This window comes from Epinephelus lanceolatus, chromosome 1 (assembly GCF_041903045.1).
Source record: "Epinephelus lanceolatus isolate andai-2023 chromosome 1, ASM4190304v1, whole genome shotgun sequence".
NCBI lineage: Eukaryota > Metazoa > Chordata > Actinopteri > Perciformes > Serranidae > Epinephelus > Epinephelus lanceolatus.
In genome coordinates this window covers 52,653,266-52,680,015 of record NC_135734.1, presented here as the reverse complement: position 1 = coordinate 52,680,015, position 26,750 = coordinate 52,653,266, and the positions used below count along the sequence as shown (strand labels likewise).

The 26,750-nt window shown below is 45.4% G+C and overlaps 1 protein-coding gene across 2 annotated transcripts in view; it reads right to left on the bottom strand.

Moving 5' to 3' along the window:
- Positions 1–11,940: 11,940 nt before the first annotated feature.
- Positions 11,941–26,750, bottom strand: part of grm7 (glutamate metabotropic receptor 7) — a 427,000-nt gene continuing 412,190 nt past the window's right edge. Inside the window, exons 9-11 of one of the 2 annotated variants that reach the window (XM_033626794.2) lie at positions 23,447–23,693; positions 21,605–21,627; positions 11,941–17,149 (exon numbers count right to left, since the gene is read on the bottom strand). In XM_033626794.2, coding sequence (XP_033482685.1) covers positions 21,623–21,627; positions 23,447–23,693 — 252 coding nt within the window. In that variant the 3' untranslated portion in view covers positions 11,941–17,149; positions 21,605–21,622. The remainder of the gene's footprint in view (positions 17,150–21,604; positions 21,628–23,446; positions 23,694–26,750) is intronic. The other variant, XM_033626793.2, reaches the window with a different exon arrangement.

The following is a 26,750-nucleotide window of genomic DNA, read 5'->3' as shown; positions in this document are numbered from 1 at the left end:
CGTCATGGACATTTAGAACCTTTAAGAACATTTTGCTGATTTAACTTCAGTAAGGTTTGACTCTAGAACTTTTAGTATTTTCACAGTGTCGTGTTAGTACTTTTACTGCAGTAATGAATACTTCTTCTACTGCTGGATTTAGGAGCGTCACATCTGATGCTGCTGTCCTCGAAGCTGAAGTTTTGGGACAAACCTCTATTACATCAATCTTGGAGACTTGTCAATGACGTGTGAAGGACACAAGTGTCCATCCATCCTCTTTATGTCTTCTCTCTCCTTCTGTCTCCTCTGGGAAGCTTTTAGTTTCTCAGTCTTTAACTCGAGCGTTTAAAAAGGCAAAATGTCAAACGACTAATCTCCTTCTTAAACTGCGGTTTGAGCAGCTCCGTCCTGCTCAGCCGTCTCTCTCTCCTTCAGTCACTCCTCCCGAAATACAGCAGAGACAGACAGAGAGGGAGACACATGTCTTTGGCAGGCGGGTTAATAACTTGCTTTGCTCTGGACGCCTTAAATTGGTTTCCATTGACACCTGCTATCTCTCAGCAGATAGCACAGAGGACCTCATCAAGTGTAAAGGCGCCGATGGCGTGGAGCCAAATAAGCCACCATACAGCACTGACTTCCTCTCCGTATATATGCAGCTTTTATTGTTGCCATGTCAAACCCCTGACTTTTGTTCCCCCTCCGGTGATGATGTTCTGCGGCGCCGTCACTGTTCAGCCGCCCTCGATGCCTTGTTAAGATAAACCATTCATTCCCATTCAGCTTTTTAATTGCCTTGCCACGAGGTTGGGCTTATCTCAAATTAGACGCTCAAATATTGAAATATTTGTCATTATCGGGCTTCTTTTTTGTCAGGAGCAAAGATAATCCAGCGCGGGGCAGCGGAGGAAGACAGGGATGTCTGCTGACAGAGAACAGTTAAAACATAAAGGAGGAAAATTTAAAGGTGTGAAACTCAAACTGATGGATTTATAGTTTAACATTTTAATTATGGGAGTTGAAAATGTTTTATAGAAATGTCACGAGTTGCTGTTAATGATTCTTTACCTACATTATATTCTATTTATTTCCTGGTTCAGACGCTGCATTTTAAAGAAGCTTAGTTTCATTATAATATATAAAAAAATGCCTCACCTGCTTTGATGTGTGATCGACAGGAAGATCCAGTTTCTTCTCTGTTGTTTTAATTATGACAGTTTAACAGTGCCTGGAAAGAAAAACCCTGAAGTATCCTGGTGTAGGATGATGAAGAAGTGGAGCTGGTTAGTTGCTAACTTTGCCTCAGAAGCTTTAAGAAGAAAGCAAGATGGAATATTTAACTATATCTAGTGATGTTATTCACATATAAACGTGAAACCTTCGTTCATTAGTGTAATTGGTGTTAGTGATGGAAGGCGACTTCATGAGGACTGTTACTGCAACACAGTCTCTGGATTAAATGTTGGCATTGTAGGTTTCTGCAAACCAAGGATATGTTAAATTTGTATGTTATTATGACGCAGATAACTTTATGTTTCTGTATGTTTAAACAGCGCTGTGGTCAGGCTGTTCTCACGCACTGTTTGTACATTTTCCTACGAAAAGTAATGCAAAAAATTCGCACATACCCCATTTCATGATGAGCCAGTAATTCATGCATCACACAGGTTATCTTGGAGGCTGTGATCATGTGACAGAGGTACTGACAGGAGTGCAGAATAAACCAGGAAGCGGCCTTGTAAGGTGGCAGGTCGGGGGGGCGGTTGGGTCAATAGAAACAGGACTTTCCCCATGAGACCAGTGTTCAGGGTCAGACTTTGAGTGAACTCTTTACGTCAAGTATGTAATGTAATCTGTGTTTGAGGATATGTTGCTGTGGTTAACGTGTGGTTTGGTTTGAAGCACAAAAGCCACTTGGTTATGGGAACAGATCAGGTTTGTTGCTTAAAGGGGAACTAATGTTGTTTTCAACCTGGGCCCTATTTTCCGATCTCCTTTTGTCTAAATGAGTGATAGGATGTTCAATATGTGACATGTCTCCAGTATGAAGCTAGGGCTGACCTGCCTGCAGCCCGTGAGCGCGTGCTATATTAAATAATAGGGCACTCAGACAGCGTCAAACAACGTCAAAATACGTCCACTAAAAGTGCATTTTTTTCACACAGATAGGCTCGGATTGTTAATATAATTATCTGACAACATAACGGAAAGGAGAAATGAACGTCTGTGTTTACCTTTAGCTGGATTCAGACATGTTCCTCTGCCTGTTGCTGCTCCCTCTCTCTCCTCGTCCGCTCTTCAGTTTCAATGAGCTCTGCGTCCGTGTACGTCCATGTACTCCGTGTTCAAATAAATACGGACGGTCATCAAATTCAAATGGCTCATCCAGATCCAGTTGGTCAAAATTGGGTTAAAATTCGGACATGTTTGTTGTGGCAAGTCAAAACACTCACTCAGAGAGTGAAAGTCTGGCTCTGAAATCTCACGTCTTGTGAGTTGTTGCAGGAAGTTACCGCTGGAGTGACCTTACAAACGCCAGGAGTTACTCTGTTTGGAGAAGTCATGGCTGAATTTTTACCCGATTTTGACCAACTGTGAGGTCACTGCAGCGGTAACTTCCTGCAACAGCTCAAATCTCACGAGACCAACTGCCATAAAACACCAAAGAAGAAGAATCTCGTGAGACGTGACGAGGATGAGTTGGCTTTATGGAGTGTTTCTTTTACCTGTTTTAATCACCTGGTCAGTTGTTGCAGCGCCATGTTTCTACAGTAGCCCAGAGCAGACAAATCAAAAACTGGCTCTAGACAGGGACACTTAAATTGTCACATCGGCTGCTGTGATGAAACGTCTTTATTCACTGTTTTTACTGGTTTAAAGCAGCTGGTGTGTTTGTGTCTGAGAGGAAGAGGCTCTGAGGATAATTCAGCTCCTGAACAATGAACACTGAAGGAATTCTGACCAGGAGGAATTTCAGATGGTTGTAATCTGTAATCTGTAATCTGTAATCCTCCTGAATCTGACACACTGGACCTTTGAATAAGCAGAAGGGGCCGATGGTGAGTGTGGTCCAGGGTCAGCTGCCAGAATGACTCCAGGCTACCTGCATGTGGAGGTTGGAGGAGCGAGGACTGATCACATACAGATGGGGACGTAACACACATATGAAGGAAACACACACAGTTCCTTTAACGTTAAGTGAAGTCTGAGAGACAGAAAGTGAGTGTGTGAGCAATTTGCCTCATAAGCAGAATGAAGTGAGGAGTCTTCAACATCTTGCCTCCTCCTCCTCCTCCTCCTCGTTCCTCACCCTGAGATGAAGTGGAATCAGCTTCTGAATGTTTCCATGATTCAGCGTCTACACATGAAGAGACAGAGAGACTCTGGCTCAATAACAGGGTCCAGTCCAGTGGGACATCCAGGACACAGGTTTGATTCTGTCTCACTGTCCGTCGTCTTGTATGCCGTCTGTCTGACAGAGAATCCATCTCACTTTTCCTCCCTCACTTTCCTTAGTTTCTAAAGTCCGTCAGCACTTGGCAAAGTAATCAGTGAGTCATTGGTATTGATCAACAACTCTAACAACCGTCCAGTGAATGTATCTCTTTGGATCCTGGCAGCGTCTCCTGAGAGGGGAGCAGGCTGCACGATGATTAACAAGACAGAAGAGAAGAAGAAGAAAAACATTTCTGCTACTTTACAAAACTACGCTGGTTTTTCCCCAAACTTTTCTCAAATCTTTGCTTTATGCAGATGTACTGAAATTCATCCTTAAAGACTGGTTAAAACACTCTCTGGTTGAACTGCTGGAACATGATGCAGCCTGTAACGAGGGGCTTTAAATATTTAACTAAGAAGAGCTGGAAACCAGTAAAAAAAAACAGTGCAAAAGTAAAGGCGCCCATTTTGCCAGTAAGGTTTTGTAGCATGGTGACATTTCATCTTTGACCTCAGAGGTGTCAAGTTGAAGGAGGAGTGGTGGGAGACGGGTGAGGTGAACACACTCATAACGTCTCCATGGAAACAGTGAAGTGTTTCTACAGTTCCAGCTGGACGAGGACATTTAACTGGCCTACTGTCCTTGTCCCAGTATACAAGCACGGGAGGGGAATCCATTTATTGAGCCAATAATGGACAAACAAGTTACAATGGACAAACAAGTTAGCTACGGTTAGCTAGCAGCTAACTGCTACCATGGTGGACAACTTTACAGCTCTGTACATTTGGTCCGTCCAAAAAGTCACGGCTCTGGATGTAGATTTCTCCATGTTGTTACCGGCTTCTTCTTCTCTTACACATTTAATGCTATTTGACTTCCGGGTCAAAGCCCGGGGCGGAAACTGTGGAGCATGCTCAGAGCGCCTCGGCCAGTTTGGGTCTGATTGACTGTATACATGCAGGAGTCACATGATCTGGGTGTGTTAGTCCCACTGTGACACATTCACTGCAGGACCATTTCACTCACACTGACATGTTTACAGGGATTTATAAAGACTGACACAATAAATTATTTCCTCTGATGTCATGGAAAAGCACTGAGTGTGTAAGGGGGACCCAACAGGTGATGCAGGTGTTCTTTAAGAAACAGGAAGTTAGTTTTTATAGTTTGGCGTCTGGTTTGATTGCTCACCAATGTGGTCAGCAGGTGGAGCTGCAGCAGAGACATTAAGATACTTTAAAACACTGTGGTCAACTGTATCAAACACTGCATTTTAGTCTAATAGAAGACGAACAGCAACATCGTTTGCATTTACAATAATGCTCAGTTCATTTACTACTTTAAGTTGGGCCGTCTCTGTGCTGTGGTTTGCTCGATAACCAGATTGGAACCTTTCTAAACTGCCATTGTGTGTCTGCTGTGTGTCTCTGTGTGGTTGCTTCAAACAGAGGCTGTATTTAATAACGTAGTCCTGAGTGTGTCTGTTCACAGTGAGCTGAGTGAAGTGTGTCTGCAGTGTGGACGCACAGATGATTATCATAGGATTACTGTGACACTGAAGAAAAGACTCTTTCTTCTGATGGTGGATTTATGGACCTTTATTCTGGAGAAAATATATCCTCAGAGGGCTGAAGTCACACTGAACCTAAAAATAAGTCTTTCATGTTTTTGTGTTCAGATTTTTGATGGAAATTCGATGCAGCAAGTCTTTTAATGGACTAAAAATGGGTTGTTCTCTCTGACAGTGTCTCAGCTTGGTATTTAACTGAGTTGTTTGTCAGCCTGGGTCCTCCTGTATCAGAGACTCATTGGAATAAACATGGTGTTCCTCAGGGAAGCGTTCTGGCCCCATTTTGTTTTATTATATTTGCTTACACTTGGAAACATTACCAGCCATCACTACGTCTATTACCATCTTTATGCAGATGACACACGATTGTATATGTCTCTGTCACACCAAATACCACGAATGCACTGCAGGCTCTGATTTCCTGTCTCTCTGACATTAATGTTTGGATGGGTCAAAACTAAATAATGAAAAACAGATTCTTTTAATTGGACCAAAAGCAGCAAAACTGCACTCGATGTTTGGTGGCGTTAACAAGCACAGAAAACTAAAGCTTTGTTTCCTCTGAGCAGTCCGGTTCAGTTCAGTTCAGCTCTGTATGCTTTGTTTCCATTTCCACTGTCAAAGGTTATGGATGGTACCGACAGAACTGTCCCTTACCTTCCCCATGTTTGGTTCCCCCTCTGTTGGGGCACCTGGCACACAGATCTGTTACTAAAAGCTCATGAAGCTCTTTGAAGCTCATGTAACCACTGTTCATACTGTGCAGAGTTTTATCAGTAAACTGTACACCAGTGGTCAGCCGGTGTCAGAAACTTGGACCCATGCTCACAATAGGAAATTGGCGATGCTGACGCAGATGGTGCGGTGGAAGCCTGATTGTAGAAATTGTCAAGTATTTTTTGGCCATGTCATGTTTAGCTTTCATCCGTAAGTACATTTTCATTGTGGATCCTGCACAATATTTTATAAATGAGAACCCAGATCTGTGAGCTACGTACCCCAACAGAGGGGGACCAAACATGGGGACCGAACTGAACTGATACGTACCAGACTGCTTGGTGGAAACAGGACTTGAGATGCTTGACGTGAAACGTGAAAGTCTCTTCAGCTCGTGTTAACCACAGATTTGATTTCAGAATCTAACCAAAAACCTACTGACTTCGAGACGAGGGAACCGTGGGTGGTCAAATGCTGACTCATTTCCAGGTTTTAGGACTCATTCCTGGTCCACTCTGTCGGGCCGGGAGATTTAAACAATTGTTGTCAACATTTATCAACGCCTCATCATTCCTATGCTGTGATCGGCGAGACAGTGGTGTGAGGTTATGATGCTCATACACGCCTGAAACTGTGTGTGTGTGTGTGTGTGTGTGTGTATGTGTGTATTTTACCAGCAGTGAGTCTTACTGCTGCTTTTATGTTCAGAGATTTTGAAACTAGCTGCTGAAAATCCTGTTGTCTCATTACTGGATTAAACAGACTTGATACTGAATGACACCAACATACATATTACCCAGAAATCATCATCACATATTCATATACGACCAAAACTACTAAAGAAAACAGGAAATTATTAATTTAATGAAACAGTTTTTATAGTTTCTGTGGAACAAACATATCTTTTGGAACAGACTGGTACTGTTTTACCAAAACAAAAACCATGATGGAGATCGGTTTTTCTTTTTGAGGACAAACCCATCTCCATCATGGTTTTTGATTTAGTGTGAATTCTTTTTTGAACACAGACGTATTTCCAGGTGACAATCAGGCCCCTCCACCCCACTGGCCCCAGCCAAACCACACTGTCTGTAAATGAGGTCCAGTATGTGTCTCCTTAAAAACGTCCCCTGCTATAATATCACAGCAGCGATCAGTGTGAGTTTGTGTTCAGCACAACAAACTACAAACTTGAGTTTGTCTTTGGGACAAAAGCAGACGGGACTAATTAAGACTGGAACATAAAATCACTTCATTGAAAGCTGACTTAAACTTTTACATTTCTTTGTCAGGATTGTGTCTCCCCATCACTGCTCCTCCCTCCTCCCTCTGAAACAATAGCACAGCCTCCTCCTCTTCCTCTCTGAGCCTCTGTCTGAGCGATAAGAGGCGGCTCTGTGTGGATTCACATAACTAACCTTCAGTGTCCAATTAGATTAGTCGCCGCCAAACCAATTAGTGTTACTGGGAGGGAGGATGAGATGCCAGTAGTCGTATTAGTGCTCTGATATCTTAGCTGCAGGAAAACATGCTGACAAAGCTCTTCAATAGCCACTGCAGTGGAAAATGCAGGGGGTCTGTGTTAGCATAATAACAGGAAAAAAGTTTCTGAACTCGGAACAAAAAACTGCGTAGAGAACATTTAGGCAGAAGTGCAAACTTTGGCATTAATTAGTCGGAGGATCTGCAGGAAAATGTCTGAACCTGAGAAAACAACAGCTGTTAGCAAGACGTGGATGAAAACAATCAATATGTCAGATTATCGTATTAAAGGACTTACTATGTACACCGAACTCTGACAAAGGAAACTACAGCCTGTTTGTGCTGTCGACTCAGAGTCATTTTATTACCTCGTTAAAACTTTGGTTTTTGCTGTTTGTCAGCAGGAATTCACCAAAACAGCATTTACATTGTAAAGTCCACTGCGACACTCAGACTGGGTGAACTCGGTTGTCTCCACCTGCCTCAGATACAGCTTCACAGACTGTCACAAATGTATCACAGGTAAATAATGTTTAATAATGTTAATGTGACTTTAAAATTGCGAGGGTTACAGGTGTTATTACAGCTGGGGTAGGCAGTTTAACTTTCCCATAACAACCTTTGAGCATATTGTCAAGTGTTCTGAGAGGAAACTACACTTCCTCCTCTTGTTTTCAGGAGACATTTTTGTCCAATTACAGGTGATCATAAGTGCTAATATCAGAGGCAGCTGGACGTGCTTGAGTTTCTTGAAGACGTTTCACCTCTCATCCAGGAAGCCTCTTCAGTGGGTGTGAACCCTGACAGAGTCGTTGAAGTCACATGAGTCACTGACCCACCTGACCACCATGTGGGTCGTTAGGGTCAGGTGGGACCAGGGGTGAAGTCGTCTGGGGAGGGATCCCAGGACTGCACTGTAGGTGGATGATAAATGGTGTCGTAAGCCACCCCCTCTGTTTAACGATGGTCATTCCAGCTTGACGTAGATGGCTTCTTTTATTCCTCTTTCAAACCATCTTTCCTCCTTGGCCAAGATGTGCACATTGCTGTCCTCAAAGGAGTGTCCCTTCTCCTGTAGATGTAGGACAGCTGAGTGTTGACCTGAGGAGCTGGCTCTCCTGTGCTGTGCCATGTGTTTGTGGAGCGGTTGTTTTGTCCCCCCAGTGTAAAAAATTGTGCACTCCTGGCTGCACTGAACTGCTCACACTACATGACTCTGCTTCTGTCTGGGTGTTTTGTCCTCAGGGTGGACAAGTTTCTGTCTCAGTGTGTTGCTGGGTGTGAAGTGCACCGGGATGTGGTGTTTGTTGAAGATCCTCCCGAGTTTTTCAGACACTCCTGCGACATTAGGAATGACAATGTCGTTTCATTTTTTTTGTCTCTTCCTCTGAAGAAGCTTCTTGGATGAGAGGTGAAACATCTTCAAGAAACTCGAGCAGGTCCTGCTGCCTACGATATAGCACTTATGATAACCATGACCTGGATGACTGAGGATCTCCACCGATCTGTCCAATCACAGGTCACTTCAGAGAGAGGGCGTTCCTACTGGCTGCTCTACAGATGCAGACGAGCGTGCACACAAGGAGGCAGGTTGGTGTGGTGGATGGGTCACAAAAAACAGACCTTCACCCGGGTACTTTCCACTGCAGTCGTGTGTTTGGATTAATAGGAACTTTGAGTCATTTCAAGTTACGCCCTCACCATGGCCGCAATGTCATTCACGGGACGCTAATTCATAGGACATCATATGAACTGTGCCATGAGAATACGTTGTTCAGTAGTGGAGAATCCTGCAGAGAAGCAGTGATAACAACTGCTGACAGTGCAAAGCAACTCAAAACAGGAAGACGGACCAATCAAACAGAGTCTGACAATAAACCAAATAAAACGTGTCAACATCAGCAAAGTGTTTCAGAGATGGAAATAATGTTGCTAATAGGTTAGCCTTCTGCTAACTGGAGCAAAAGTCTCACAGCTGCAGCTTCCAGTTCACATTTATGTAGCTAACGTTAGCGAGGGCCTCGAATCACTGTTACCCCCTTTCCACCAACATGAAACCGGTTCTGCTGCTTGGGTTCCTGCAGCTACATTTGAATCTTTCAGAGGATTTCAACCAAACATAAGCTGGTTCAGAACCCTGAAGGTTGGTTCTCAGCTGGAACAAAACAAACAACAGGTTTTTCTTTACCTGAGGTGTGAACAGTGATGACGTCAGTGGGCGTGTCTTATTCTACAGGTTGGATAAGTTGTAGACTTTGCAGGTAATCAGTGTAATCCACCATTTCTACTGTGCGACACGCTCCACGGACGACACATCCTTGATTACGATGGTTCCATTAAAAACTGGTGGAACTCAAGCTGGCTCACTTGATAGCACCGAGGCATCAAGAATTCTGAATGAAACTGGTTCATGAACCAGAGATAATATGGTAAGAAAGTGTGTCCTCCGCCTCACTCCCCGCCACCACAGACCACCCTGCCAGGAGGAGAGCAGGCAGCAGCGTTAGAGACAGACGGACCTCCAGTCAGCAACCGCAGCAACCTGAATCCACATAGTACAAACACAGCTCTGGAGGAGTGGACGGCCCAGACTCCTCGCCAGATCAGCAAGCTTCCTGTTGCTGCCCGTTAAAGGGTTTGTTTGGAGAGTTTTTCCTTATCAGCTGTGAGGGTCCTAAGGACAGAGGGATGTCATATGCTGTAAAGCCCTGTGAGGCAAACTGTGATTTGTGATATTGGGCTTTATAAATAAAATTGAATTGAACTGATTACACAGGTTAGACCCGCCGCTGCTGCAGTGAGACCTGGTGCTGAGGAAAGTTTAAGCTGGCCAATTTTAAGTGGCTACAGGCACCTCCCGGAGGTCCGTTTCCAGAGCTGCTGCCTGATCTCGTCCTGGTGAGGCAGTGGCGGGGAGCGAGGCAGAGGGAGCGCAGGGCGGCTAGCAACTAATTCTTGTCTCACCTTTGATCTGATTGAGAGACAGAGCAGGGTGAGGCAGGCTTCAGAGAACAACACAAGATGAAATAAAATAACAGTAACTGTATTAAGCGTGTGCGTATGACTGAAGTCATCAGGTGGGAGGGACTTAGAACAGTTTTTAAACAATTAACTCAAGGGTGCAAGAAAGGCGACGTGTACGGCCCATTAAGGCCCTGACACACCGAGCCGATGGTCGGCCGTCGACCGAAGTTGGGCCGTCGGTGAGCGTCTGTCGGCCTAGTTTTTGCGGTGTGCCGTCAGCACTTTGGCGTCGGTGGCTTTTCGGCCGATTGAGCATGTTGAATCAGAGGCAGAGCTTGTCGGTGAGAGAGATCACTCTGATTGGCTGTTCAGGTTTTATTTCCTCGCCCCTGTAGCGAGTGAATCTGCCTGTAGTGAAACCGGGGCTAACCGGTGCTTCCTCCTCAGGCTCCACTTCACTCAGCTGCCCCACAGACCTGCTGCTTCTTCACACTTTAACCTGAATAACAAACCGGAGCTAGCTGGGAGCGGCTAGCTGGGAGCGGCTAGCGGAGCGTTAGCCGCAGCATGACCAGGGGGGAGGGAAGCACAGCCAGTTAGCCTCCGCTATCGGGCAGCTGAGTGAAGTGGAGCCTGTGGAGGAAACACCGGGACCGTCTGGATGTAACAGTCCGTGGAGGTGCTGCGGTGCTCGGCTGCACAGATAGGAAACCCCTCGGCTGACAGGATGTACCACTCTCTCACTCCGCTCTCTCTCACGCAGAACGTACGTGCTACTTGGCCGTCGGATGTAGTCCGTGTAGTGTGTTCAAATGCAACTGACACAGGGCGACGTGAGGCGACGTAGACGACGCAACAGTTGGCTTTCGTCACCGCTAGTTCTTTGATGTCGGTTTTGTGTGTCCGCACCTTAAGTCCTAAGCATGTTTTGAGCATAGACTGTAAAATGAATGGACAAAGCTGCTGGGACACTGGTTTGAGGGCTTCTGTTTCAGAGCTTGGCGTTCGGCATCTCTTGGTCTTTTGGAGCCAGAAGTGACCATATTTGGGCGAGAGGTTGAGCTGTGGAGGAGTGAGCGGTGGATCAGACTGAGAGGCCGAGGACTCTGTCAGCAAACAGTCTGTGTCCCAGATGTTCAATGTGTCAAACAGAAACTGACACCATGTTTATGAAAACTCGAAATGTTTGATACATTTACAAGTGAGAAGAATCGGCCCGCCCATAACCACCTTACACTTGTACCTGAACATAACACTCCTGTGCTCTCTCGGTTGGAAACAAAGCCGGACTTGTTGCTGTTGATGCTTCTTTTAAAGCACAGTGTTTGGCAGATGGCCAGTGTGAGAGCAGAACAGACGCATTCATCAAACAGATGTCCTCTCCGCTCCACATTATTCTGACCATGAAACAGAAACTTATCTCAATGTGCACGCTAAAGATTTCTGTAATAGCACAAGAGGTGCAGGTGAGTTATCTGAGCTGTGCGTTCAGGATCTGCAGCTTTTATTTTATTGATGATCTTCAATGAAAAACAAGCTTCTGTAGAAACTGAGATCGAGTGGCTCATTTTCTGGAAATCACCCATGCAGCTCAGATATTTTAACACTTCCCATTTTCTCCACCAAAGGAAGCGCGTTTCAGAGCAGAGAACAGGAAGAATGAAAAAAGGAGACTTTTTTTCCAGGCAAATTACGATATTCTACAAATCCAAGACGCAGACACTGTTTCATTGTTCATCAAATTTCTCCCAAGGCAATTCAAGTGAGTAAGACACGAGCACCAAACTGCGTTTCCTCAGGGAATATATATAAAAAAATAACCAAATGTTTTTTTTATTTCATGTTGATACATTCTTGGACAACACCACAGAATAGTTGCATGAGTGGCCAAATGTAAATCTCTCCCACAACATTGGCACATAAGCAGCAAGGGCAACATGAATATACCAAGTACAAACAGTAAAAAACATACATGCTTCCTTTTTTTAACAAGTATTTTGTTTTTTTAAATATATATTCATCTTTTTCTCCAGAGTTTCCAGGAAAATAAGAAACCAATCAAAGCCATATTCTGCCGTGTGAGAAAGTCTCAGTGGAGGAAAGAAACCGAACAGAAATCAAAAACAGTTACAGATCAGAGCAGACAGGTGGAGTCAACTGTGTCGTTAGAAGTTTCATTAAACTTGTTTTTCTTTTTTTCTTTTTTTTTCAGATTCAACATCGAACATATCAGGCATGCATCGACAACCTCCACATCAACACCTTTGTCAGATCAGCAGTCCGTTAAATCACCAGATACTCAGCACAAACCAGTGACGTCTGGACCGCAGAGGGTTCTTTTAAAGTCGGCTACAACACAGGTAAGGGTCATCACCATCGTCATCATCATCAGCATCATCGTCATCGTCAGCATCAGACACCTACAAAATACTGGAGAAGTCATCATGTATGTGCGAGTGGAGAAGGAACACACATGTTGGGATGGGGATGCTGTCATCAGCATGAGACCACACACAGTTTGAACAAAAAGGCCTTTAAAAACACGCCTGCCTTTTTTTTTTTTTTTTTTTTTGCTTTGCGTCCGCAGAGCGCCGAGGAATCTGATTTTTACCACGTCAGATGACTCACAAATGAAACTGATCTCTGATTCTTCATCATCGTCTCACCTGTGTATTTTTGGATGGCCATGAAAAGTTCACAGCTCCGATTTCTGACACACATTTCTGAGGAAACGGCGGCTTCACACGTTGCTCCCGCTCCATCAGTAAGAGAGCACTTAAAGTTCAGAGGCAACGTGGCCTCATGTCCACATTCCTGATCTTCGGTGGTTAAAGATCCTAGAAACATGGCTTCAAATCTTAGAGTTTCTCAAACTGTGAGGTGCCTCCCCCTGAGGAGGGAGACGTGTGAGGTAACGGTACTGTGTGAGGTCAGAGTGACAGGTGTGCGCAGGTAAAACATTAAGTGTGTCAGCAGCTGGAGCTGCAGCAGAGACACACAGATCATGGAGGAGATCAAGGCTGTTGGTTCCAATTCCTAACTGAGCAAACTGACCTGAAGCCTGGACGCGGTCAGTCACAGTTAGGGGGCGTGTCAGGGGCGGAGTCAGCCTGTGAATGCTTCACCTAGGAGACACTATTAGATTTACTACAGATATGATTCAATAAACTGATCATGACACCAGAGTCCTGCAGCCACTAACGCTTTAATGTGTTGTAGTGAACTCTGCATGTTTGGAGACGGCACAGCAGCGCTAACGTTACTCAGCAGCATCAGCTTGTTTTGATGATGTGCTGTTACGTTATCATGCAGGAATTTTCAACCTGAAGAACTACGGGTCCTCAGAGGCTCATAACTTCTCTTACAATCTCACACAGATCTCTTTTTTGTTTGTCAGCTAGATTACACAGAGTACATAACTCCTTGACATCAGGTGGAGAGATCCACTTCCTCTCAGGAGGAAATCCAGGAAGAGGAAGGTTATTTAAGTGTGGGAGTGGCCTATTTGAATCCATTTTGTTTGAGGCCATGCGGCAAGGTGAGTGTGTTTGCTGATCCTGTAAGTTCATTTAGCTCCTTTAACTTTAGCTTATATTATAGTTATGCTATGTAGCGTGTGAAATAGAGTATGGTGAATGTGCTAGGAAAGGTAGTATCAGCACTGTCTCTACCTGGAGCTCGCATGTACGGAGCCTGGGTTTGTTGAAGGTGGCAGTGCTGTTTGGGCTGAGAAAGCCATGCGTAAGTAAGGTAAAGGAGGTTGTTGGGTTGGTGCGGGGAGCAGTGAGACCTGGCATTAGGGGAGTGTCTCTGGGACGCCAGAGATCACTGTCTAGCCTCCTGGAGGTGTCGTGGGACCAACTAGACGAAACACTGGTGAAAGGAGGTTCCCACCCGATGACCCCAAAGACATGTTAGTTATCACTGCTCATTGGTTTGTATAGTTAAGCCTTGCCATATTAGCTTATCGTAGGGCTTAGGAGGTTATTCACTGAGTGTTGATTCTTTTCTAGAGCACAAACTTCTTGTGTTTATTTGAATGAACACTCTGAGGGAGTTCAGACGTGTTCTTCGCTTTGACAACACTTTGCCAAACAGGCTTAAAACCAGCGTTTGGATCAGAAAATAAAGACGATCAAATTTAGGTTAAAACAGCATCATACACTGTAAACCTCCAATCCATTTCAATGTCAAGTCTACACAAATGTCCCTGATCGTCAAAGTGACATAAAAACACATCACTGTGAGTTTGACATAGTTTTTTTTGTTAACTCAAGAAGAATTTTGACTTAATTTGACTAAAATGTATGAAGCTGATTTTGCCTCATTAGTTTGCAGCGGATAAACAACACTGTGACTGTGCACTTAACATACTGTGGCGTGTTGGGGCTAAATGGGCGTAGCTTCCCAGCATGCTGTGACACAATGGGCCTCATGCAAGAAATGATTTACGGATGAATTTTCTCTTATCTTTGTTCGTATCCTTGATTTTCTGTTATTTTGTTAGCACCCATTGACTTCTGTGATTCACCAATGTTTTCTTATTTTTGCTCTTCTCTTGGGTAAGAACAAAATTTACGAGTCGAGAGCACTCTCACCAAGATAAGAGAAAATCATCGTGTTTACACAGCTCACAAATTGCTTGTCGAATGCACGGAAACACGTTTTTTATTTCAGGAACATAAGAAAACAGATTATATAATATAATGTAGATTATTATATGCTTTAAATGACTTCTAATGATTTATTATTTAATTCAAAAATCCTATTGGTTAATTGAACCCAGTCAAAACTATAAATACCCTGGGATTATCTCACCAGTTCTGCACCTGAACAATGGCTCACCTACTGCTGTGGGTGCTGTGGCCAACCAGGCTTTACAGAGAGCACGTGTTTACAGATCGTGCCAATGTTTTTGCAGAGACGGATGAACAGAGAAACATCCACCTGCAGAGTCGGAGAGCTGATGGATGCAGATGGAGATAGCTAAATACATATTTCAGATCGTTGTTGTAAAACAATGTGAGCCTTGAGTTCACAGTTACTTGTTTAAAGTGAAAGTATAAAGCTTTTCCACTAGCTGGTGCAGTGGCTCGCTAGCTAACACTGTCTGCCTATCAGCTCCTTAATCATGGATCAATACAGAGTAATAACTGTCACCACAGCTCATTGTAGGAGGACGGCTGCAGGGAAACATTCTTTGTTCAGATGATCAAACAGATGATGGATCATAGATGTTTGTTCCTGGCTGCAGCGTTAGCTCGCTGAAAAGCTTCCACTTTAAAATGTTGATTAAAAACATTGCCGTCTGTTGATGCTCATGATACGGAGGAAGAAGTCCACCCGTCCGGAGGACAGGGGCCAGAAACCCCTGGGGAAAGATATGACAAGTGTCCTGGCTCTGAGCCAAACCCCAAACGATAGGTGGAGATATGCCCCCTTTCAGTTTGTTAGTATTGGACCTTTTTCCTGTTGACCTATTACGTCACAGACCAAACAATGGACAAACAAGTTAGCTACGGTTAGCTAGCAGCTAACTGCTACCATGGTGGACAACTTTACAGCTCTGTACATTTGGTGCGTCCAAAAAGTCACAGCTCTGGATGTAGATTTCTCCATGTTGTTACCGGCTTCTTCTTCTCTTACACATTTAATGCTATTGGACTTCCGGGTCAAAGCCCGGGGCAGAAACTGTGGAGCATGCTCAGAGCGCCTCGGCCAGTTTGGGTCTGATTGACTGTATACATGCAGGAGTCACGTGATCTGGGTGTGTTAGTCCCACTGTGACACATTCACTGCAGGACCATTTCACTCACACTGACATGTTTACAGGGATTTATAAAGACTGACACAATAAATCATTTCCTCTGATGTCATGGAAACGCACTGACTGATTCCATGGCTGTATTATACTACTTCCTCTTTAGAAACCCTCAAAGCATTATGGGTACTGTAGTTCTGTAGAGCATGATCACCCCAGTAGATGTTACAATAATAATAACAAAAGTGAAAAAATCCATTAATATGAATTTCTTTCATGTTTACTGTTGATAATAATGACACTCGTTACACTGCCTTGTGTGCTGTAATCTAACGTGCTCATGCAGGAAGCTGAAAACATGTTTTTGGGGCCTTTCGGCAGGTTCGTGCGGCAACAATCAGATTCCAGGGAGCAGTGTGAGCAAAGCCCTCAAAATCTCAGAGCGAAGAATATGGCTTTAATAAAAAACAATGTGCATCCAAGAAGCAAAGAACAAAGTAGATTCATCGTCAGCGTCATGACCATCGTTGCCTTTGAAAGGACAAATAAAATCAAACCAACAACCAAAGGAACATAGAAGCCATAAAGAACCACAGGTGAGAGGACAGAAAGGTTGGAAAACTTGCAGTTTGGAAGTACATTAAAAGACAAACGGGAGGCGGGCTCCGTAGAAAGGTCACGTCAGGCCGAGATGACGGCGGCTTCGTTTGACATCAACAGCAGGAGAGGATCAACATGAAGCCCCGTGAGGCTGCGAGACGTCTGCCGTGTTTGTTCTCAGTACCATCATCATCATCATCATCATCATCACAAACAAAAAAGATTTTTTATTTTCTGAACAACATCCCCGAGTTTTGAACACTGTCTTTACGTCCTCGTGTCTCTTTGACCAACTGAATGTATGTGTGTGTGTGTGTGTGTGTGTGTGTGTGTGTGTGTGTGTGTGTGTGTGTGAGTGCCCAAAGGAAAGTCCCACAAGGCTTTGCTTCAGCGTCTGAAAGTCTGTAGTGGGCAATGAAGCACGTGAGACCAAAAAACTAAACAACAACAACAAAAAACATCCCTCTCTTCGTCTCTCTTTTTTCTCCCTGTTCTTGTTTTTAGCCAGCAGGGCAGGAGACCGAAACATCTCCAACTATCAGCCTCTCCTCTCTCTCTCTCTTCAGCCCGTCGCTCTGACGCCGTCACATCACAAGGTCGTTGTAGCTCACATATTTCTTCTTTGCTGCTGGACCTGAAGAGGGAGGAAATGGACAAAAGGTAAATGAGCTTCAGTCCTCGTGGCTGTCGTTCCAGCTGAAGGTTAATGCAGTGATGGAGGTGAAATGAGAGTTAATGATGGAAATAAATGAAATGATCTTAAAGTTTTAAAAGAAGGCTTGAGTTATGAACTCTCAAAGAGGGAGGGCGGCGCAGGGCCTCGGATGACTGACAGCCTCATCACTCAGAGAATCAGCTTCTCTTATAGTTTTAGTGACTGGATGTTTTCTGGCTGTTGAGAGGTCATGACTCAGAAGACAAAACACTGAGAATCCAAAGGTTCCTCAGTAGAACATCAGATTCTGCAGAACAAGCATTAAACTTTAGTTCAGGGCCGTATTTGAATCATGCAACAGCGACGAACAGGTCAGAGTGAAGAGAGTGATTCATAACACTCAGCCAATCACATCGTGCCTCCCAACGTGAAGGTCAAAGGTTCAGAGCTCAGTGACAACAGACAGAGTTCAGGTCTCACCTGTGAGGAGTTCTGCTGTCTAAAACAAGATGACACTGATCTGAGCAGGTCATTTGATCCTGTATTGTTAATGTTGAGCATTCACTTCACTAATGAGAAGTTAATGTTGAGCATTCACTTCACTAACGAGAGGTTAATGTTGAGCATTCACTTCACTAACGAGACTCTTAAAATGATCATTTTGAATCTTAATCTAAAGAGCTGACACGCTGGGCTGACAGCTGGCTGCTGGTCAATGTTGGGCCGTCGGTGAGTGTCAGTCACCCTAGTTGGTGCAGTGTGTCCCACATCGTTGCCCCACGTCGGCCTTTTTTTATGCCGACTCAGCACACTGAAGCGGCATCAGAGACAGCGGAGTCTGTCGGTGAATAAAATAATCTTTTTTCAATTTTTTCCAGCAGAAAAGCGCTGGCAGGAGGATCCAGACCAGATGAGATCTATAATCCCTCCAGTGTGTTCTGGGTCTGCCCCGGGGCCTCCTACCAGCTGGACCAGGAGGATCCTGATCAGATGTTGAACCACCTCAACATGAAGGAGCAGCGGCTCTACTCCGAGCTCCCTCCAGATGTCTGACTCCTCCCCCTATCTCTAAGGCTGAGCCCTGACACCCTACAGAGGAAACTCATTTCAGACGCTTGTATCTGTGACCTCATTCTTTCAGTCTCTGTGCAGCTGCTGTGTGTTTATGAGGATTTTGTCGACCAAATGATCAGATCAGTTTCTGATTTCCACCATGATGCCAACAGCGGTCTCTGTGCCGCTTCATCTCAACAAATCTCTCACCAAAGAGAATTTCAAGGTCGAGTCTCGTGCTGGTCGTCGTGGCGATGTGAAAAGACGGCCCTCAGATGTTCAATGAGCAGGTAGAGCAGGCGTCGTGAACACCTCCCTATCTCCCCCCTGCAGCTGTACCCTCCTGCCCCTCTACTGGACACCACCTGGCCCACTTGGCCGTTCATCCAGTGACAAATGGCTTCGAGCCAAAAACCTGTCATCAATCATGGCGGCCAGATAAAAGAGAAAATGGCATAATATGCATATTAAGGCCTCAAAGTGTCACTGAACCTCCCTGACTTTGTCACCCAGAGAGAAGTCATTAGAGTCTGACAGGCCCGCCTGTCCAATCAGGACGGAGTGATACGTCCCTCTGCAGGATCCTGACAACCAGCTCAGATCACTGCACTGACAGAAATGTGACAGCTGTTTACTTCCTGAGATGAAGAGTAGCCTGGGGTTTGTAGTAAAACATCTTTAGGATGAAGAGGAAGATGTTTCTCATCTTCATACTTCAGCTCCACTACGTTCATCCGTCACTTACTTTTTACATTAAGGACAAAACCTGAATTTCTCTTTCCTCTTCTTCTCTCCTGCTAATCATGTGACGACCCCTCACATTTATCTGGTGACCCTTTGAGAGGCCCGACCCCTCAGGTTGGGAACCACACGTACTGGGCCGCAGCTGTTTTTGACGCCGCTGGCAACAACTAAACTCTTCAAATACCAACTCTTTGTCAGTGATCTCTGCATCAGTCTAACTGGACGCTTTGTTGAGGAGTTTGTCACCACTTCACCCTCGCCGTCACACAGCCCTTTTCTTTGGCACTGCATTTTCTCAACTAAAAAACACGTCTACGCCGCCGCTACCGTGCACGGTATCACCAGTATTCTAAACTGGGTGCGCACCAACCGTCGTCGACTAAAGGTGATTCACTGACTATAGATCAGAACCTCGTACGACCCCACCTCAAAAACCCTGACCTAACCCTTTAAAGTACACACTGATGATACTGTCAGTACACTTTGATTTTTTTTAACCCTTAAAACTCTTTAATTTCATCCCACATCTCGCCTCCATGTGGAATATTAAAACACAACAGTCACATGACTCTGGGGAAATTCTGCAGCCTCTTTTCTCTGTACTTTGTTATTAACACAAAGACTTAGGTTCAGGTGAATTAATTTGTTGACAAGTGGAGCTCAGTGCTGCACCTCTACATTCTCTCCTCAGAACAGGATTTGAAGGTGACGTCACTCGTTTGTCAGAGAAGCTAATCCCCAGAGAAATAAAAGCAGTGGAAGCCTTTGGCTCCTGTGGGCAGCGCTAACAAAGGTGGTGAGATTTGGAAATAGTACTTGTAAGGACTCTTTGTGAGAGCAGCCAGAGCTCTATGAGTTTTAAGAGATATATAGAAACCTTTGTTGTAGAAGGAATCAACTTTTGGAGAAAGGCAGCGAGGCCGTATAAGAGCAGAATCAGACAGATTTGGCCTTTGAAGAGCGACTGAAGCCGCAGAGATAGAAGTCTTTGTTGTTAGAGAAGCAGAGGGCCATGAGAGCAGAGACGAAGAGATGAAGCCATCTGAAGTGACTGAGGGCTATTACAGAGTGGTGAGGGGGGGTTGGGGGGGGGCAGCAGGTGAGGGGAGGCCAGAGAGCGAGATTGAAAAGAGAGAGGATTTAAAATCGGAGTGAAGGGAGGACCAGTAAACCCGAGGCTGAACGAGTGCAGAGAGACGGGGAGAGAAATGGAGTGAGAAACAAGGGGGAGCGCAGCGACAGATGGCTCTGCAGGTCTTCAGGGAGTCCTGACTGAGCTGCAGTCTGCCAGCGACGTTCCGGCTCTGCTGCGTCTCCTCCACCATCAGCTGACTCTGAACAGTAAAACATGTTGAGGTCCAGAGTCCCCGCAGTGTTGGTAACACACCAGGAAACCCCCCCGACAACAAGCCAGACGCACTGATGAGCCACGAGCACCCAGATCTCAGAGGAGAGAGTTCTCCTCACACGGTCAGATTTATTTATTGTTTATTGGTGCAGAATTTAAAAACCAGTAAACACGGAGAGGAGCAGATTTCTGTCATGAGCCTCCTGATGATTCAAAAGTGACGGCACATACAACCCAGAAAGCTGGTTCTTAGCTGGAACCAAAAACAGCAGGTCTTCTCTTAAGTTAAAGTGCGAACCTTGACGACATCAGTGGCCGTGTCTTATTCTACAGATTCAAAAGAACAGATGGAGAAGACAAGTTAGACACTGACAGAAAAAAAAATACATGCAGCGATCTCATTAATATTCGGCCGTGCTTGGTTTTTGGATCAAAAACAAATATCTGTAATACCAGAAGTAAAGTTTGCAGGTCATCAAATCAATCTGCCGCTCTGCTACTACTGTTTACGTCTGTTGTGCATCGTGCTACGTCCTCCGCTGATGCAACCTGGTTTCATCTCTGAGGTCACTGAATACCGGCGCTTGGTCAGTGACCTCTGACCTTTATCAGCTGGTTTGGACTAGAGACAGACTGTACGGTGGTCTCCCTCCACTTCTCTCTCTTTGCCTTCATTTCCTCACGTTCATTAGTTTATGGTTCCTCCTGACGAGGTCGTTTGATGGTGAAATGTGTGACACAAGCAGCGAGGGGACAATTGGACCAAATCAGCTGGAGACACAGCAGCTGAATAAAGACGATGAGACGTCTGGTGGAGGTAAAACGTAGGACCACAGAGGGATCTCTCAGCAGGGCCGTCCTCTCTCTTTCCATATCGCTCTCTAGTGTTGAAGGGATTTCCCAGCATGCCACATGCACAGTTAATATCCTGATGAATGCAGGAGCAGTGTGCTGAAATCGGAGGTCTTGGGGGTCAAACGTGTCGTTAAAGTGCCACCCAGAGCAGCCTGCACGCAGCAGCAGAGACAGACTGTAAATCTGCCACTCAAACAGCCATATTACACTCGTCTCTCCCTCCTCATGTAAAAGTTATGAGTCAATTGAAAGATGGTGATAAAGAGCCGTGGAAGTATATTTAACATTCCCTCCACACACTCCCTCCTCTCCTCTCTCCCACTTAAATCTATTCCCTTTATCTCTCCCTCTCCCCTCGTCCCCTCAAACCTCCAGCAGGAAATGGATCAAGGTCAGCACAGCAAAGCAGAAGGAGAAGATTAATTTACTCTTACCTCTGATAAATTATGAAATTAGCCTGTCAGGGGGAGAAAAACATTATTTGGTGAGTTGTCTCTGAGGCCCAGAGGGAATCCCACTGCCAGGTGGTAATTTGATCACATGCCATGTAATTTCAATTTGTGCACTTTTTATTTCTGGGTTGAAGCTCTTTTTTTTATCTTTTTTATTGCAGCTCTGATTTCCTGTGGAGCAAGAACACAACTTTTAAGATCTTCTTTTCCTTTAATCTCAAAAGAAACATTTTGCATGCTTGTATTTCTTCTGGACATTAAGCACACAGGTCAGAGACATGGGTCGAACATCACACAGCTGAATATGTGGATTTATAGACAACAGTAGGTGTCGGACCCAGATGTTTCACACTGCGAGTAAAATCTCATGTGACAATGTTTTCACATCATGAAAGCAAAAATGATTTACATCCAAATAAGCTTCAGAACAACAACACTGACCAGAAGAAACGAGACACACAGTGTAAAGAGTCTGTACAACATAATTATGGGCTGGAGGTGACAGCTGGGAGGAGGTCTGGTGAAGTCATTAAAAGACGACAGTCCGCTGTTTTGTATCCTGCAGCGTCAGACCCCGATCAGTCAGACAGCGTTTAACAGCCTGAAGCCCCGATCACACAGGAAGTGTTTTGCAGGTTGTAAAAGATAAGACGCACAGCACCGCCTTTTTTTAGGGTACTGTCTGTAGCTCTGGTTGAGGGTGAGAGGCTGTCAGCAGATAAACAGAGATCTGTGTGGGTACATGAGACCCTAAAAAAGAGGCTGGATCATGGGGAGTACCACCAGTTGGTCCAGGAGCTTCTCCTCCATCATGGACGTTTACAGTACTGCACTTACCTGCTGTTTTCTATTCACATGGTGCTAACTGTGCTTTGTAAAGTCGTATAGCTCTGGGTATCCAGCAACCACTACCACCAGTTTCTCCTCCATTGGTTACCAACTGTAAACTGGTTGTTGTAACCACCACAGAAGCCCCGCCTCTCAGATCATCCCATTGGACAATGGAGATGACGTGGAGCGCTTTTCTGCTCTGAGTTGAAGTTGTTAACTCGAGAAGTTCAGAGCGCTCAGACAAAAACACCAGGCGCCTAGCGTGCAGAAACACGAGGAGTGTAGCAACACAGAAACAGCGAGCAAAAAGTTTCATTCTGGTTAGAAACGCCTCCAGTTTCTAAAACGCTCTCTGTGTGATCGGGGTCTGAGGTGTATATATTCTATTTAAATCTGACACACTGGAGCTTTAAGAAGAATCAAACCAGCAAATTTAAACGGACTAACTGTTCTTGCAGCTCTGGTTTATCGAGCCTGCTGCTCATTTGTTTTCCCAGAAACATTTAAGTTGGGAAACTTCTAAATAATCACAGAGCAGCATTTTCCTTCAGACAGAGCCAGGCTAAATGTTTCCCTCTGTTTCCAGTCCTTCCGCTAAGCTAAGCTAAGCTAAGCTAATTTAAGCTAAGCTAACAGGCTGCTGGCTGCAGCTTCATATTGAGTTCACAGACATGAGAGTGAAATCCATCAGACCATCTGACCCTCAGAGACTACTTTTTATTTTCAGATATTTCAGCGTCTCTGTGTCAAACCTCCTCCTTCAAACAGTCACATTAAACTCCAGTCAGTCCTGGAGGTGAAGCAAATGTATGGTTGGATGAATAAAATAATAACATGCTTTATTACGTTTCAATTGATTTCAGTTTGACACTTCATTTAACAGTCTGTGTGTCTGCAGAGTTAACCTGCAGTGTTTTACTGGTTTCATTGAGGTTTCAGATCCCTGATGAAGACCACGGTCCTGACTGTGATGAAGCTGAGGTCAGTACTCACTGTTGGGGTCGACGTTCTCACACAGCTCTGTCTTGGCCTCTCCGTTGGGTCTGTCGCTGGCCTTGTGGGAGAGTCGGGACGACATGGTGGCGGCTGTGACGACGGCTTTGAAGGAACGTTTCCTCTTCTGCACGTTGAGCTCCGGGTGGAAGATGATGACGTAGACTTTGGGCATGTAGAGCATCCCGAGGGCCACGGACGCACTCAGGTTCATGGAGATGGTCAGCGTGGTCGTCTGGATGTACAGCTGGGGGGGGCAGAGACAGGAAATGTGTTTGTACAAAGACTCAGTTTAAGAAGTGAATGTATGCAAACATAAAATTATATTTTAATGTCCAGGTGACTCTGATGATGTCAACCACACAGAGACACAGCCTCACAGAGACACAGCCTCACAGAGACACAGCCTCACAGAGACACAGCCTCACAGAGACACAACCTCACAGAGACACAGCCTCACTGAGACACAGCCTCACAGAGACACAATCTCACAGAGACACAACCTCACAGAGACACAGCCTCACAGAGACACAACCTCACAGAGACACAGCCTCACAGAGACACAATCTCACAGAGACACAGCCTCACAGAGGCACAGCCTCACAGAGACACAACCTCACAGAGACACAGCCTCACAGAGGCACAACCTCACAGAGACACAACCTCACAGAGACACAGCCTCACAGAGGCACAACCTCACAGAGACACAACCTCACAGAGACACAGCCTCACAGAGACACAGCCTCACAGAGGCACAACCTCACAGAGACACAACCTCACAGAGACACAGCCTCACAGAGACACAGCCTCACAGAGACACAACCTCACAGAGACACAGCCTCACAGAGGCACAACCTCACAGAGACACCTCACAGAGACACAACCTCACAGAGACACAACCTTACAGAGACACAGCCTCACAAATACACAACCTCACAGAGACACAGCCTCACAGAGGCACAACCTCACAGAGGCACAACCTCACAGAGACACCTCACAGAGACACAGCCTCACAGAGACACAGCCTCACAGAGGCACAGCCTCACAGAGGCACAACCTCACAGAGACACAACCTCACAGAGACACAACCTCACAGAGGCACAACCTCACAGGGACACCTCAAAGAGACACAACCTCACAGAGACACAGCCTCACAGAGACACAGCCTCACAGAGACACAGCCTCACAGAGACACAGCCTCACAAATACACAACCTCACAGAGACACAGCCTCACAGAGACACAACCTCACAGAGACACAACCTCACAGAGACACAGCCTCACAGAGACACAACCTCACAGAAGCACAACCTCACAGAGACACAACCTCACAGAGACATAGCCTCACAGAGACACAACCTCACAGAAGCACAACCTCACAGAGACACAACCTCACAGAGACATAGCCTCACAGAGACACAACCTCACAGAGACACAACCTCACAGAGACACAGCCTCACAGAGACACAACCTCACAGAGACACAACCTCACAGAGACACAGCCTCACAAATACACAACCTCACAGAGACACAGCCTCACAGAGACACAACCTCACAGAGACACAGCCTCACAGAGACACAGCCTCACAAATACACAGCCTCACAAATACACAACCTCACAGAGACACAGCCTCACAGAGACACAACCTCACAGAGACACAGCCTCACAGAGATACAACCTCACAGAGACACAACCACAAGTAAAGGCCTTTACACACTGAGTCCAGTTTTTTTTGTCCAAAATTGTCGCACGTCTAAAAATAAACATGACTTCACATTGTGTCATGTTTGCACACTGAGTCTGAAAGTCTGTCATTGAAGCTTCAGAGCAGGTTCAGTTTTCTATGTTTTTCGTCTCCATCAGAACCTTTAGAGACGTTTGACCAAGAATCAGAGAAGAAAATGTGACGTCGTGACACAGCTGAGATAAGACAGAGGAACGGGTCACACAGAATCATTTCATAACTCACACAGATATACGTTCAACAGGTCAGATAGTGACGATCAGGTGGACGATGATGATGACGAGGAGGAGGATATGGGCCGCACACAGACAGGACAGCTCCGCCCCGTCATGCAGTGGAGAGAGGCAGAGGAGGAAATTCATCTCTTCATTTTGTCTCTTGTTGTGAATTTTCTTTACAAATAAAACAATAAACTCAGAATCAGTGTGTGAGGGTTCTGTGCGTAACATTTCTTTTGGATGATGGATTGAAAAACACATCCACCAAAAGTTCTGATCTGAACTAACTCCATCCACAGCCCGGGTCGATCAAAGTGGCGGTCTGATGGAGGAAACATGGCGGTAATAAGCCCACACAGAGATTTGTTAGAGGACCAAACTCTGACACTTTTTATGAGCTGATGAAGGATTGTTTTTTATTATCCTGTGTGTTCCCGACCCTCACCTACAGCAGAGAGCAGCAGCAGACAGCTGGGCCGCCGCCGCGTAAATATTTTATGGGCTGTGTATATTGCACTTGCATCTGAAGCCGTGGCCCTCTGAACCCAATATGAGGCCGGGATGAATGCATAAAGAGGCTCGGGCCACGCTGTAATGGGCTTCCCACAGTGAGTTTCATAGAGTTCAGCCTCACTGTCTTTATGTGTTATGGCCCTGCTGTCACAGGCTGATGTATGCCATTTACAGCCACGAGTCACAGGCCGACTCGCAGCAGCTGCACACCGAGGATTTAAGAAAGCAGCAGCAGAGACACAAACCGGCGCAGAGGATCACGTTTCAGTGAACGTGTTAATTAAAAGATTCTGTCACAGGAAACGAACACAGAGCTGCCTGAAGAAACTCAACCAAAAACACATCTGTGTTTCACAAGTGTGAGAAAGTTTCCTGCAGCGGACAGAGCAGAAAGTCAGTGACTGTCCTCCAAAATAAAACCACATCAGGTGCTCTTACAGGCTGAGTTATGACTCATGTTTATCTTTACTGTTCGGCGGTGACCTCTGACCTCTGGTATTCATTACAGGAGCAAAGGAAGACGTCAGGTGACATAGTTTAGTCCGTTTGTGAATCTGCATTTCCAACCTGTCTCATAACGCTGCTCAGTCTGTGGCATTCACGTCCAATTGTGATGCGTCTTCCTGTGTCTGTTGTGACGTTCCAGGACGTTGTGTCAATTTATGCCGTGCAACACGAGCACGTGGTTATGTCTAGAAACAAACATCATGGTATGGCTCTAAAGTCATACAGGAAGTGAACAGCAGGCTCATGGGTGAAAGTCCAGGGTTTGTTGGACCCCTCAACCTCCTGCCCACCCTATAGGAACTTCCCAGCTCCTTAAATTACG